At 42.9% G+C, this 14,461-nt stretch overlaps 1 protein-coding gene across 5 annotated transcripts; it reads left to right on the top strand.

Moving 5' to 3' along the window:
• The first annotated feature begins 169 nt into the window (after window positions 1–169).
• Window positions 170–14,204, top strand: PAQR3 (progestin and adipoQ receptor family member 3). Of its 5 annotated transcripts, none has more exons than XM_044429013.1 (8): window positions 174–1,069; window positions 1,219–1,486; window positions 2,678–2,840; window positions 4,142–4,297; window positions 6,494–6,691; window positions 7,403–7,493; window positions 9,725–9,873; window positions 11,071–14,204. In XM_044429013.1, the coding sequence occupies exons 2-7, from the start codon at window positions 1,302–1,304 to the stop codon at window positions 9,862–9,864; spliced, it is 933 nt and encodes a 310-aa protein (XP_044284948.1). In that variant the 5' UTR covers window positions 174–1,069; window positions 1,219–1,301; the 3' UTR covers window positions 9,865–9,873; window positions 11,071–14,204. The 5 variants fall into 5 exon arrangements, 3 of the variants coding, with proteins under 3 accessions (XP_044284949.1, XP_044284948.1, XP_044284950.1); XM_044429015.1 differs by lacking the exon at window positions 174–1,069 and adding an exon at window positions 2,405–2,585 and having other exon boundaries at window positions 1,453–1,486; XM_044429014.1 differs by lacking the exons at window positions 9,725–9,873; window positions 11,071–14,204 and adding an exon at window positions 8,565–8,733 and having other exon boundaries at window positions 170–1,069.
• Window positions 14,205–14,461: the final 257 nt, after the last annotated feature.

Genomic DNA, 14,461 nt, shown 5'->3' with positions numbered 1-14,461 from the left:
GCGGGCGGCTCGGCTCGGCGGGGCGGGCGGAGGCGCCGCGCGCGCGGGCCCCGTCCCTTCCTCGCCATGGTGCGGGGAGGGCTGCGGCGGCTCCATCGGCGGCAGCGGCGGCGACTGGGGTAAGGCGGAGCCGGAGCGGTGTTGTCGGCGGAGCGATGCTGTCAGCTCCTCCCGGCCAGCCCTTGAGCCCGTTCTCCCCCCCGCCCCCACACCTATGCACACACGCACATGCACACGCGTTAAGGACGAAAGCTTTTATTCTGGCATCAGCTTCTGAGGATCCTGCCCTTGAAGGCTAAAGGCACAACCTCATGTCTTTTTACGCAGGAAAAAGGCCCACAGTTGCCAGCATGCCCCAGCCAGGGATGCTGGGAGTTGTAATCCGACGCATCTGGAGGGCACCAGCTCGAGGAAGGCTATATTAAGCATTAACTCGCTTCATTAAGGGAGCAGACCTGTGCCTGTCAGAGCTCTCAGCGTGCTCCAGACAGTCTTAGGCCCTTTTTAAACTAACCATTTGTTGGATTGCTGCCCTAAATGGGTTATTTTAAGATGTCACAAGACTTCTTGTCGATTTACCGAAACATATTAATAAGTTACTCCTCTCTGCGAACACATATGCACACACCTTACCTTATCTTGTTTGTCAGCTGCAGAGGGGCAGTGTACTCCTAAAGGTAAATAGAAGAAGTATAGACCTGGTTGTTGCTTTTCTCCTAAGAGACCTTTTTCTGATCTGGGATTCAACTTCCTTGTTCAATCAAGATGATAACAATTCTGAACAGTTACATTGAGGACTTTAAAAAAAATGTTCGAAATGAGTTGTGTGCACTATTAGTGCTGCCTTTAAGGCTAGTTTATTCAGCTAGCATACTTCCTTGGCAAAGCTACATCTAGGTTGTAGGGTAGGTCACCCTCCCCATTCTAAATAAGCACTTCCAGTTACTCAGTCTTATCTAATGTATGTGTGTTTGTTTGGTTTTTTAGCTGCACAGAGGTGACTTGTTTGAGGTTTTTCCCTCCCAAGAGCTGCTAATCATTAGCCTTTTAAGGATCTCGAACTGATAAGGTATCCTTTTTCTGTTTTTCTAGTTGTGCAATATTTGTTGTACATTTCACAGAGAACTCCTTTTTGACAGATAAGTGAAGTATTAGCTGGATGTTAAGTACTGTATGACATGTTAAGCCACTGTATTGCTTGTCTTGGTCTGTTTACAGATAAACTGTGCCAGAGGCCAGATGCCTTGAATACGACTCTTCTTACCTTTGCTGCGCTGGTTGATGACAGAAACACTTCTAAAATGCACCAGAAACTCCTGAAGAGTGCTCATTATATTGAGCTGGGAAGCTATCAATACTGGCCTATTCTTGTACCTCGAGGAATTCGCTTGTATACCTATGAACAAATTCCAGTATTCCTAAAGGACAATCCATACATCACAGATGGCTACAGAGCATACCTCCCTTCCAGGCTATGTTTAAAAAGGTTTGAAGTCGATCCAAATGGTTCAAAGTAAAATTCACTAATCTAAACTAAGGCTATTCTTCAAGGAAGTAATAAACACTTAGACTGAAAACTTATTTGCTTTATAACATCACTGTTATGCTTCCTCATAAACTACAGTCCAAGCAGCTCACAAAGCAAGGTGCATTGTATTTCTTTATGAGAAACAGTAATTCCTGTTGTGTATTTTGTATCTACTGCTGATCAAATTTCAAAGGGCAGAGCCTGTTAAAAAATAAAGAATAAAGCAGAAACCTGAGAGCCTCTAATGCTAATGCAAGGCATTTAAACAACCCAGCTCACCCATCCAATTAGCTCTATGATGCTCATCCATGCAAGACCTTAGATCAGCTGACTGGCATGATAGGGATTGCAGTCTGCACATCTGGAGGGCACTCTATCAGGGAAGGCGGCAGTAAATGCAGACCATGTGATCTAGAAAACCTGAGATTCTGTTCAGTGTTCCAACTGGAATCCCATATGGAGCCTCTGTAAGGATGGTCTCCAAAAACACTGGTGATCAGTGAAGAGAAAAAACTGACAGTGGTTAACTCCCCCCCTAGGAGGGTGAGTACTCGGAGGAGGGCTTTCTCTGCGGTGGCGCCCAATCTATGGAATGCGCTCCCCAGAGAGGTCCGCCTGGCGCCATCGTCGTTTTTCGGTGCCAGGCGAAGACCTTTTTATTCAAATGTCATTTTAACTGTTAATAGTATTTATTTATTTTATTCTTTGGCCAGGGTGACTTATTTTATACTGTTAATTTATATTATTTTAATTGAAGTTATTTATGTTGTGAGCCGCCCCGAGGCTTCGGTGAATGGGGCGGCATAGAAATTTTCTAAATAAATAAATTAAATAATAAATAAGCCAGAAGGCATAAATGTGTTCACTTGCACACAGCTTGGATACAAATAGCACATTCAACATACTCCCTTGCAAGGCCTCAGAAAGTTTTCCGCCCTCTGTTGAAACTCATGAACTCCTCTGGTGCTGAGGTCTAGAGATGAAGTCTCTGCATGGGTGCAGACATGTGCCTTCACACAAGCAAGTTAGAACAGCATCCTGACTAGCTTGGATAGCGGTAAGCAAGAATGCAGTGGCAGGATTGGAGTGCCTGTTTAAAATGCCTAATTTGCAAACAAGGCAATGATGCTTGTTTCCTTTATTTTCTAGCCTATTTATTTTATCCAATGAAACAGTCAACATCTGGAGTCACTTACTGGGCTTCTTCCTTTTCTTCACTTTGGGCATATATGACATGACTTCTGTGTTGCCTTCAGCGAGTGCCTCTAGGGAAGATTTTGTCATCTGTTCTGTTTGTCTCTTCTGCTTTCAGGTAAGCTGCTTTGTAAACTGCAACCCAACCAGTGGGGCTGGGGGACAGGGAAAGTGGTCTGCATTCTGTTCCAGTACGAGGCGCACAGCATCCTTCTGCCAACCCTAGCTTACCTCCAGCAGTTTGGTACCAGTGTTTGGACTAGTCTCTGCCCCAGAACTGGAGAGAAGCTGCTTTTAGTGCTCCCAGGCTTGTGCTTTATTCTTTATTCATATTATTTTATGTTTATGCCACACAATAGTCAAAGCTCTCTGGACAGTTTATTCATACTATACAATAAAATACAAAAGTGAAACCCTCCTAAAATTTCAGTATAATATTTAAAGCAAATTAATAAATGTATGTGCTTAAATGTTTGTAGCACATTTTCTCTTTTAAAATTCTCTGAGCTACAGTCAAAAAAAGTCTTCATACAATTTTAAAAAGCACAGCAGTAATCTATATGGTTTGTTTCAGTGTACTCTGGAAAGTACAAACGATGTTAAAGTCTGGATTATGAAAAACTACCCCATTAAAGCCATTTGGTACCCTTTGTTTGGGCTTGCCACCAGGTTAAAACATCTTTCCTTCTAGGAAGGATTTGACTTCCTGGGTTGTTTACTTCTATGTAATGATCCATCATCCTTTTTAAAAGAAAAGAAAAATGTTTTATCTTCTGAGACTGTCTTTGTTTCCATACTGTTGTTATTGTTAGTTTCATTCTTAATAGTGGAGTAGAGAATACAGGGAAGGAGAGCTCATTATTATTATTACATGGCATTTATATCCTGCATTTTGTGAGCAACCCAAGTTGGTTTACATAGCTCCATTTTATTCTCACAGCAAGGACCCTGTGAAGTAGGTCAGGCCGAGAGTGACTGGCTGAAAATAACCCACTGAGCTTCACGGCTCAGGGGTACTACAGCCACCATATTGGCTCTCATAGTTTTGCCTGGTTTCTGAAGTAGGTTTTTGTGGTCCAGCTGAAGAGGCACCGGCTTCTTGGGTTACTTCTCATTGATCCCAAAGAAGGAACCAGAGTTCCACATTGCATCACCCTTGCCTTGTCAAGTGGGCTATTACCCCTAAGAAATTTCAGTGAATTCTTCAGCTTGAAGCCACAGTTGAAAATATCCCAAGCAGAGTGTGATATGGTCCCATCGATTCAGAGCAAATTGAACACATATCAGACAGCATTCTGTTGGTAGATCACTCTCACCAAATATATATTTAATCTAACTTTTTGAAGTAGCATCTAATTATTTGGTCACGTGAAAATAGACCCCCAGGAAATTAATGTGCATTTTTTGAATGTTTTATAGGTCTGTATGCTTTGCTCAGTAGGGTATCACCTCTTCTGTTGTCATCGCTCTGAGAAGACCAGTCGACGGTGGATGGCGTTGGATTATGCAGGAATTTCCATTGGTATCCTGGGCTGTTATGTGTCTGGAGTCTTTTACGCATTCTATTGCAATAATGTAAGCCAGCATTTTTGCTGATTTTTATAGCATTGCTTTCACTGATGTTGCTTTTCCTTTGAAGTTCTTTGACTCCAGGTTGTACTGCAGCTGCATAACTTGGCTGAGGGGGAGAATTAAGTATGCAGGTAGGAAACTGGCATTGCTTCAAAAAAGATATTTTACCCTGAAAGGAGAAAGACTGGTATTTTTATTCAGAGTGGAAAAAATAATTTTTAGAATACACGTTATTGTTCTTTCATTCACAATTCCGCTAATCCTGTGTTCATTAAAAATAAGCTGATTCAGAAGGACATCTCTCTTCTTTAAAATATGAAAAAGTGCAAGCCGATGTTCCAGCTGAAACATAGAATTGTGTCCTGGACAAGTGTCATGTATTAAGTTCTGCTTTTATTAAGTCCAAGGAAGGCAGGTTACATATAAGCCAAAAGAAAGCCAAATAGGCTAACTCAGTCAAGGGTTTGCTTAGCAGAGGACAACAGAGATCAGCTAAAGATACACGTGTATTTCCTTAAACTTGGATTTTCCACAGTATTGTCACTATTAGGGTGTTCAGATGATCCCATGTGGTCTTAAAGTGGGAAGGGAGCTTTCATGCAAGTTCCCCACATGCGCCAGTCCCATTTCTGATCTTCACTGTGTGCTCAGCACAGTGGTCCAAAGAGGGATTTTCAGTGCCTTCAGCTAAACAAAGTTGCATGACTTTCTTTGGTCAGGAACCCTGCCTTGTTACAGGGAGGCTTGTAGTGTGTTCACCTGAATAGTGTCATCCTAATTGCACAAAGATCAGGAGTTGGTCGCACGAGAAAACTGGGGGAAATTGGTATACACGAGGAAAATGCTGTACATGCATCCTTTAGCCTATTTCCAAAACCAAATATTAAACATAACCTTTCCTAACCACCAGAACTAGTGTGGTTTTTTATTATTATTCAGGGCATGAGCCTATGCCTGCTAGGCAGAAAAAGCCCTACAACTCCCCATATTCCCCACCGCCAGCATTTTGTTGCATGGATACGAGTTACAACAGTGTGCTTAGGATTGTGCCCTCAGAGGCATCTGTCAGTGTAATTGCTTTTAAAAAATTCTCTGAGAGGTACAGCAAGACTTCATAACAGCTGTTCCTTGAATACTTCAGATTCACGGACAGTAAAATCATCAGTGGCTCATACCCATTATGATGACTATATATAACTCCAGTACTGGAAGCAGTATGCCAAAGTCCATTTGGATCCTGACCAGGAAGGTGCTGTTGCACCTTCATATCCTCCTTGTGGATCTCCTCCAAGCATCTGTTTGGCTGCTGCAAAAAACAGGGTGCTGGTTCAGATCCGATTCAGCTGCTTGATTGCCTTGCTAATGGGTGGCTTTTATACAGGTTTAATAAATAAGTAATTAAATAATAAAGGAGTTGGTCATTTAAAACAGGGTTGAAGTATGACCCCCACGCAAATGTAGAGCGAAAGGTGCCTTCCAGTATGTCTCACCCAGTTGGGGCTGGCTGGGAATTGTAGGCTTTTTCCTTGTCAAAACTTGTGTAGAATTGAACCCTCTGTTGTTTAAAATTATAGGCATGTGTAATGATTTGTGGCAAGCGCTGGTAGTGGCAGAATTCTAATGCTGCCTGTAAAAGGGGTTGCAATTGCCGGTCAGCTCTGCTCTGCCGGAAATGTGCCCTTCTCGCAGTGAAAAGGCTGGACTAATAAGTATTCCATATGAAAACATTTCAGAACTTCTGTATGTGTACTATATAATTTATTCCATATAACTGATTGACTGTGAGTGCTGAATTTGAGTTGTGAATCCAATTCATAATGAAGAATGAAGAGATTGATTTGTGGGACAAATATTAGTACTTGTTTTGAGGAAGAGTTGCATTTGTGGGGGACTTAAAATATGCAACAGCAAACCAAAAAACAGTGTGTGGAAATAAATCTTCAAAATTAGAATGCAGGTTTGTAGAAACAGTTCTGCCACTTAGATGTAGAATGCTTTTATTTGTACACGAGAGAGAACATGGCACTACCTTCCTGGTTTCTGTGGCTCATCTCTCTTGTCCGGGAAGTCTTCCTTAACAGCACATTCCAGAATTTACAAAATTCCCTTTGACTTGCGTCTGTCATGTCTTGACCCAGAGTTTCTTTGTTTTGTTTTGGTTATCACTCAGGGGCTGCCTGCTTTTTTTCCCTTTTCCAGTACTGGCGTCAAGTCTACTTGATCACTGTGCTTGCTCTGATCCTGGCAGTGTTCTTTGCTCAGATCCACCCCAGTTACCTCACCCAGCAGTGGCACCGGCTGCGCTCCGTCATCTTCTGCTCCGTGTCTGGTTATGGAATCATCCCTACCATGCACTGGGTTTGGCTCAACGGAGGTGTCAGTGCATCTATTGTGCAGGTAAGCTAAGGCGCTGCCAGACGCGCACCCCAATCCGACTCCTCTTTGCTCTTTCAGCTCGCTTCAGGACAAGGTGGCTTAGGGACTGCACCCTTCTTTTTATCCCCATTACTTTTACAAAATGAACATTGTCTGCGAATCAGCCTTGTTTCATATGCGAAGCAGAAGAAACGATCAGTTCTGAGGTGGACTTACATGCTTATGGCCTCTTCAGTTCTGAGGCTGTGCCCAAATGGTTATTTCTGGGAAACAAGAGAGGTGACTTCCCAGTCATCTTAGTGCTAGCTCTGATGCAACGCTGCTCATGCGATTACTCACCAGGCATGATGAGGGGGAAGAGAGGAGGCAGTTGGTCATGGGCCTTGAGCAAGCTCTGCTACCAAAATGCACACTCAGTTTGATTTCATTCCTTACGAACAAGGCACCCCGCCTTTCTGGGGAGATGGTTTCATTGTGGAGAAAAGGCTGTAATATTAATAGTATTTCATGTTATGTATGCTTCTTTGCTAATGAAATCAACATAAATAAATGCATGTAGGCAATCAAACTGAGCAGTCCTAGTGTGCAGCCTAAAGTAGGTTTCAGGACCTACTTAACATTTGGACATCCTCAAAAAAGAGGATTCTTTGCCTTTTTCAAATCTTTATCCATCTGGACCTTGCTGACCTCAACACCTAATGCTAATCCTGCTTTTTTCTTTCTTTCTTTCAGGAATTTGCTCCCCGTGTGATTGTGATGTACTTGATAGCTGGCATAGCATTTCTCTTTTACATTTCCAAAGTCCCAGAAAGATATTTCCCAGGTAGATTCATTTGCTAGGCTGACAGCATGCAGTGAAGTTCTCCCAGATGCTGGGCACTGATATAAGAAGAAAGATTAGGAGCAGTTAGGAATCTGCCGGCCGTTCGCCCCAAACTGTAGTGTGTATTCTAACGGCTCATCTGCAGGCGAGGCAGAGAAGGCACCGCCCATTATTTCAAGGCCGTGCTGATGGAGGCCCAGCAAGGTGCAAGGGAGAGAGAAGCAGCACTTTGGTGTCCAGCTCCCTTTCCAGGGGCCTTTTAAAAATACAGCTATATAAATCCTGCCCCGTCGTTAACCATGGAAGGGAACTGAACTGTGGGTCCTCCATAGTTGGTATACATCAGTACCCAGGTCAGAGGTGTGTTTCAGAACTGCAAGGACTGTGTGTTTTTCATATCCACAAACTCTCCTGCAACACCCACCACCACACCTCCCTCTTTTTCCCTATCGAGAGTTCTGGCATCAAAAAGGATCTTCCATGGATGCTTTCTTGGGCTGTGGGGAGGATCTAAGGGTTCATCTCCCCCCTCAAACCAGATTTCGCCAACTTCAGCTGGGGCAATTGCGTGACTCTTAGGGTAATTTCTCAGGAACCATGGGGCTGAAACCTTATTTACCTCCAGAAACTTGGGAATCTTTGACACTGCTATTACGAAATCCTGCTGTTGTTTGGACATCAAAAAGTCTATGGGTAGGTTTCCATGTCATGCTAATCCATGGATCCTTGGTAATAAGCCACAAGATGGGTTCCATGTTGGGCAACCAACTGCCTGTGTACCCAAGAGGTCACTGTAGCTCATGTGCCCCCACCACCCTCCTCTGCTCTCTAGCTGGTGTCACTGCAGCAGGACTGCCTTCTTCCTCTCTCCCTCCCCGCTGCAATCATGAGCCATTTTTTTGACTCGTCACATTTTCCACTTTGTAAGTTGAGGTGGCAGGGAGCATGAATTTTATAATCTCAGATTTGACAGTTCCAAGGCAACACAGTGGAAGAGCTGTCACTGATAGGTCACTCCTTTTTAATATGCCCCAAATTGAGACAATATCTTAATTGTTACTTTGTACTCAGAGTTGTGCAACTACAGAGGAACTGGATTTTGAAGGGAAGCCTCTCCTGGGCAAAATCTGGGGAGAAGGGGGTATCCTGCTATCAAATGCAGCAGGTGCTAATCTCACATGTTGACCGCGATGTACTCCAAACAGATCTTCTGACCCCTTTGCCTTCTCTGGACTGCCATCAAGAGGTGAACTGCCAAGGGAAAGAAAAGGGGTGAATGCTTCTCGCTCATTAAAAAGGGTGTTGAGATTGATACCACTGTATTGTTTTGTTCGACAGCACTCAGGGCGGTGCACTTTTTGCATTTAGATTCTAGCAGCCCAGAAAAGTGCATCACACTCCTTTTTTAGGAAGAAAGGAGGAATGTACGACTCACTTGTATATGCCTATCACAAAATTGCCTTGTCAAAACTTCCTTTCCCCAAGAATGTGTGGGGATACGCTTTTGTACTTTCCTGCATATCTAGATGTGTACAGGACCCTGAGGAGTATTGGGGCAAAAAAGAAAATTTGGAGCATCTGTCCATGTAAAGCTCAGAATTCCTTTTCTGCAAGCAAAAAAAAAAAAATCTTTTGACAGGTGTTGGGAAAAGGACAAATAAAATTAGACACCTCTCTGGGTCAATATTCAGGGTTAGTAGCTGCTGCACTTTGACAACAGGACCTGCCCCCACATAACACTGGTTAGCCAAGGCTTCAATATTTTGGATCTGCAGAAATGTTTAACTTTACATTAAGGCAAGGCTGAGCATAACAATTTCAAAAAACCTGCATGTTTAGGACCCTTTTTTTCCCTTGGGAAAGCACTTGCTGTCCTGCACACCACCTATTTTGTCTTGCATGGCATGGTAAAGGAGAATGGCCTGTGCTATCTTCGCTCTTCACCCTGCCCGCCCAGCTCTTTCTAAAATATCTAAAAAGTGGGTTGCTGGATCATACCAAACAAGCCCATTACCAAGTTTCAGCAGTAGCAAGCCAGATGCCCTTGGGAGCTCACAGGAAAAGCATGATCATCCCTTCTAGTTATCTGTGGGACCTTTGCAACATCTGTTGGGGAAAGAATTCAATTTGAGCCAGACAGGAATGAACCTGAATGGGTGCCCAGGTGCATGCAAGCCATCTCTATTCCTGAGGAATAATGTGACATGAATGTGCCTTCTCCTCTCTAACAGGGCAGTTAAACTACCTCGGCTCTAGTCACCAAGTATGGCACATCCTTGCAGTGGTGATGCTGTACTGGTGGCATCAATCTACGGTGTACATCATGCAGTACAGACACAGCAAGCCTTGCCTTGACAACAGCGCACACTAGCACACCCAGGTATGGCAGCTTCTGTCGAAAAGGGCATGAAGATGGGCTGAGGTGTTGGGGAAAGGCACTAGAGGGGCTCCTTGCTTGGAGGTAGTAAAGGCTGGCTATTTGATTTTAGGGAGGATGAGCTTTATTGCAGTCCTGACCCTTGAACTGCTACTGCCAGCATCTTTTCCTAATGGCCTGTGCCCCTCTCCAGCTCCCTGCCTCTAGCACTGCTCCACCCCAGGTCAGGCCATCTAACTCAGTGCTGAGGAGCAGCCATTCTTCCGAACAAGAGGCTTTCTCAGGCTACCTGGAGAGGCCAAGACTTGCCCTTGAGACCACCCAGAGTATGTGCTCTACCAGTGAATGATGAACTTTCCCAGAAATATTCATTCTTAAAAGGCCAGCTGTTAATCACGTGGCAGAACTCTTAGCAGCTAAGGCCCCATTCCCTGAATTCTGGCTCCACCCAGTGGGAGCCTATGACAGAAGGTCAGGTGGCCAGTCACAGTTGGGAGAAGCTTTGGAGACCCAACGTTTGTGCATTAACTTCCCATAAGTTGCTGTTGGGAAGCTGTATGTGCTGGGCTTGTAAATTCCTATGGCGATGGAGTGCTGGAGACATTCCAGCCCACAATACCTCCCTTTAAAAATGCTATATTGATGGCTATATTTGACTACTTTTTCCAAATTGTAATATTATGAAATTAACATGCAAGTGAACTGCTCTGCTTGTCCATGAGTTATGTGGCCCCTTGGTGAAGAATTACACACCTGCTGTTTCCATTTTCCTTCTGCTGAAATGGAAAGAGGTTACCATCCTGCTTCATTTGCATATATAGAGGATGCTCCTTTCAAAGTCTGCATCTTATACTGCAACTCTCCTCCCAAGCAAAGAGCCATTGTTTTGTTTTTATCCCTTTTTTCTGAACGGCCACTGCCTATGTTGTTGGTGTCAGCCACAACCTTACTGACACCACTTGCCCACCTGGGTTGTCCATGACACGGCATAGATCATCTTGCAGCTACTTCTGTGTATCTTCCCCCACCTAAGATGAAGCCCCATTGCTGAACATTCTGCCTTCTTTTATTTTCATTTTAACGCTCTGGAGCAGGTTGACCTTCCTCTTTAACGTCTTGACTCAGGAAGCCCCCCTTAGCAGAGAGTGATCTTCACACTGTGCCTGCAGACTTTTGAAATGCATCTTGTTTGTTTTTCAGAGCTTCGCTATTGCACCGAAGTTGTGACAATGAATGTCCACTTGCTTCGAATCCTCTTCACTGGGGTTGGTATATTGGCGGGCATTCCCAAGACAATTGAATAGTTCTGCAGCAGCTACATGCTCCTGTTCAGTTTAGGACAGCAAAACAGCTGCAGCAGGCACCCTGTATTGGAGTACTATAACTGGGCCATATAAACCCATGGATCGCTATTTGAACTACTGATGCAGAAGTGGGCTTTTGCCTTAGGACCATGGGCAAGCTAAGGAAATGTTCTCTAAAATGCATGAGAAGTTCCTGTGATGCATTCTCATTCTGGGATTTTACCTTGGATCTTGAAAATCCATGTCATCTGATGTAACTTTTTAATGTGTTCTGTGTCCTTGCACTGATAATTGCTGTTGTAAAACTTTAAATATGAATTTGATAACAGATTTCTTTCCCTTTTCTCTAAAGGAGTATATGCTGCAGCTTTTCTCCAGTGGTAACTTAACAAGCGCATCCTGTCTTTGAAAAAGTGTTGGTCTTCATCTGTAATTTCTGATTCTAGGTTGCTCTTTAAATGTATAATTCATTCAGCAGTTCATAGCCTAAGCTTAAGGCCCTTAGGCTGTCAAAAATGTTAAATATTCAGATTATCAGGAAAAATTGAAACGGTCACCCAACATCCAGTTGAGATGTGACTTCACAAAACTCCTCTGGACCATCTTTGGGAAAATGATATTTGCATGTTGCCAAATGTAGAGCAGCCATTTGTGCCTGGTAGGCCTTAGTGGGGTTTTACCCCTGAACAGAGGGGCAAGGAGGTTAGTAGTCCACTGCCAATAAGTCCATTGTTTCAGTCATGAACACCACCTCCCATCTTGAACTTTCCAGCTGCCACAGCTCAGCAAACTGGTATGAATGCACAGCAAGAGAGCCATGGGGGAGGTAACTAAGTTGCCACACTTCCCCAGCTCGGGCTGTAGACCTTTGCAACATTAATACAGAAGTGGAAGAGAGAATTGGTCTGCAAGGCAATGTATGCTGCGTAAGGTGCACTTTGCCTCAACCAGCAGCATTTAAATTTCTTTAATAATGAAGTATTATTATTTGCTCCTGCTCCTGCTTTGTCACAGAGAAATAGGCAGGGTCTCAAAAGGCAAGTCTGCAGTACATGCAGTTGTGACCTGAGTTTAGATTTCAGAAAACAGCTTTTTATAAATAAGAACTTATTTTTAATGTATAGGGTATAATAATCTAAATATCAAACCCTGTTTACTTTTGTTAAGTATGCATTACTGTATGCTTTTTAAATAGGAAGCCTCAAGATATAAAGGGAGGCTTGGTAGCAATCTGAAAGTTCGTCAACTGTAGGGGAAAATGACTTTCAATTTCAGATCAGTACTCCCCATCCCAAAGAGGGGCTTTTTTGCTTTGCAAGGCTGGGGCTGAGAAGGCAGCTGGAGTACCAAAGAGACTTGGGCAGAGGAGCTGTGCATACACATGAATGTAAGGTATGTGGAACATTCCTACAGGGAGTATGTATAAGTTTTAAAGGCAGTGTGTACAGTGGTGATGGAAAATGTGTGACTCTGACTACCATGTTCTGCATAGCCAGACCAGAAGATTCTAAGTAGCAGGGTGTTTTTCTTTAAAAAAAAATGGATTAGTACTGAGCTGAGGCCTTATGAAGCCTCTCAGTAATTGAGCCAAGAGTTTGTACACTGATGTGAGGCAATAGCTGAACTAGAATCCCCTGTGAGTTATGTGAGTAACTGGAAGTAGAGTGTCATGTTAGCAGCAGACTTGCATCTTACTCTGCCCCTTACAAACTCCAAGCAAAGAACTACACATTTGCTTTTCAATTCCAACCCTGCCTTCTTAAAATCTTCCAAACTTTGCATTTTGCTTTTTAATTGCTGATCATTCACACCAGTGTGACTAACATGGAGCAGTGGAATTTCTGCTTCATTGTGAATTGGGGGGGGGCGCTCTTCTGACCCCTTTTCCCTTATTACAAACATAGTCTCAAAGTGCCAATACGACAAGCCTTCTATTCCTGACCAGAATATAAAAAGACTACAGCTATTGGTCTGTTGCCAGAGTGGAGACTACTACTTCAAAAATAGGTTGGGATAGCCTTCTGACATTAGACTGACAAAACAATTTTGAATTTGTATAATAGTTTAGACTTTTACGCTTATGTTGTGAAGAGGCCAGCGGTGCAGTTTCTTCTACCATAATGTACCTTACTGAACACTCCGTATAGCTACTTTCAACATAAGTGAAAAGCAATGCCACATGGCAGCTTTGCTTTCTTGAGCAGAAAATTAATGCTACCAATAGTAAAGGCTGGCTGCATTCTTCCCTCAAGCATCTTTAACATCTGCCTATATAGACACAGGTCTTGAAGTAAAGACCGTTTCCCTTTAGTCAGAGGGTTGTTAAAGATCACCATTCAACTGAACGTAAAATAGAGAATCGTGACCTGTTCCTTGGTTCTAAAAGCAAAATTAATGTGCTTTTGAAAGAGAAAAAAAAGCAAGTTTTTGTTTACAGCTTGTAGAATTACTTGGATTCTTTTTAGACTTAAACACTTGTTTTTATTTTGACATTGTCATTTCTTAAGGATTCTGATAGGATTTAAATGTTTAGTGATACAAGCAGAAGACGCATTTTCTGTTAAATGTTAAGGTTGATTGAATGCCAGTGATGGCTATACATCAAAATCTTTTGTAAATACCTGCTTATGCATGTAGTCTGTTTTAATATTTATTTTAAAATTGTGAATGTATAGATGAGCTGCTCTTAATAAGAGTTCTTCAGAAGCAGAATGAAAATGGTAAAAACAGTATTATAGATTTTTTGCCTCAAAACTGTAAACTTTCCCTAGTAATGTTGCCCATCAGCCAAGCAAATGCATACTAATACCTGCTGTAGGAGCCTGACTTAACTACAAACCTTCCTGCAAGCATGGAATCTAAACTTTAGATGAATCACTAGTTAGTGCTTCTGTGTGCAATTTTTTAAAAATTTCCTCTGCCCATTTTCAGCCTACATGTACAAAGGAAAGTCACTTAAGTGCAATTTAATCAGGTTGCACAGTATGTTATTAATATTACCTATGTAAATAAAAGTTTGTGACAAATGGACCTGATTTAATATATTTGTTCAGACACAGGAGAAAATTCAGAGGCACAAGAGTGCTACTGGGACTAGCTCTAATGTGTAAAAAAGATTGTAGCTCTGAGATCCACAGGAGGGAAGATTCTACCAGGTTATCATTGCCCAACCTATGATGGAGACCACATGGAAGGCTATGGTTTAGTCTAGCTAAGAGAATCTTAAGCAGGTGACCAAGGTCCCCTGAGATATTGGAATGCTACTAATCAAGACAAGATGGGGTAGC

Source organism: Varanus komodoensis, unplaced genomic scaffold (genome assembly GCF_004798865.1).
Source record: "Varanus komodoensis strain SLA01 unplaced genomic scaffold, ASM479886v1 scaffold2, whole genome shotgun sequence".
In the NCBI taxonomy this organism is placed as follows: domain Eukaryota; kingdom Metazoa; phylum Chordata; class Lepidosauria; order Squamata; family Varanidae; genus Varanus; species Varanus komodoensis.
Note: the sequence above shows the minus strand (reverse complement) of the source record. Positions and strands in the feature narration are given on the sequence as shown.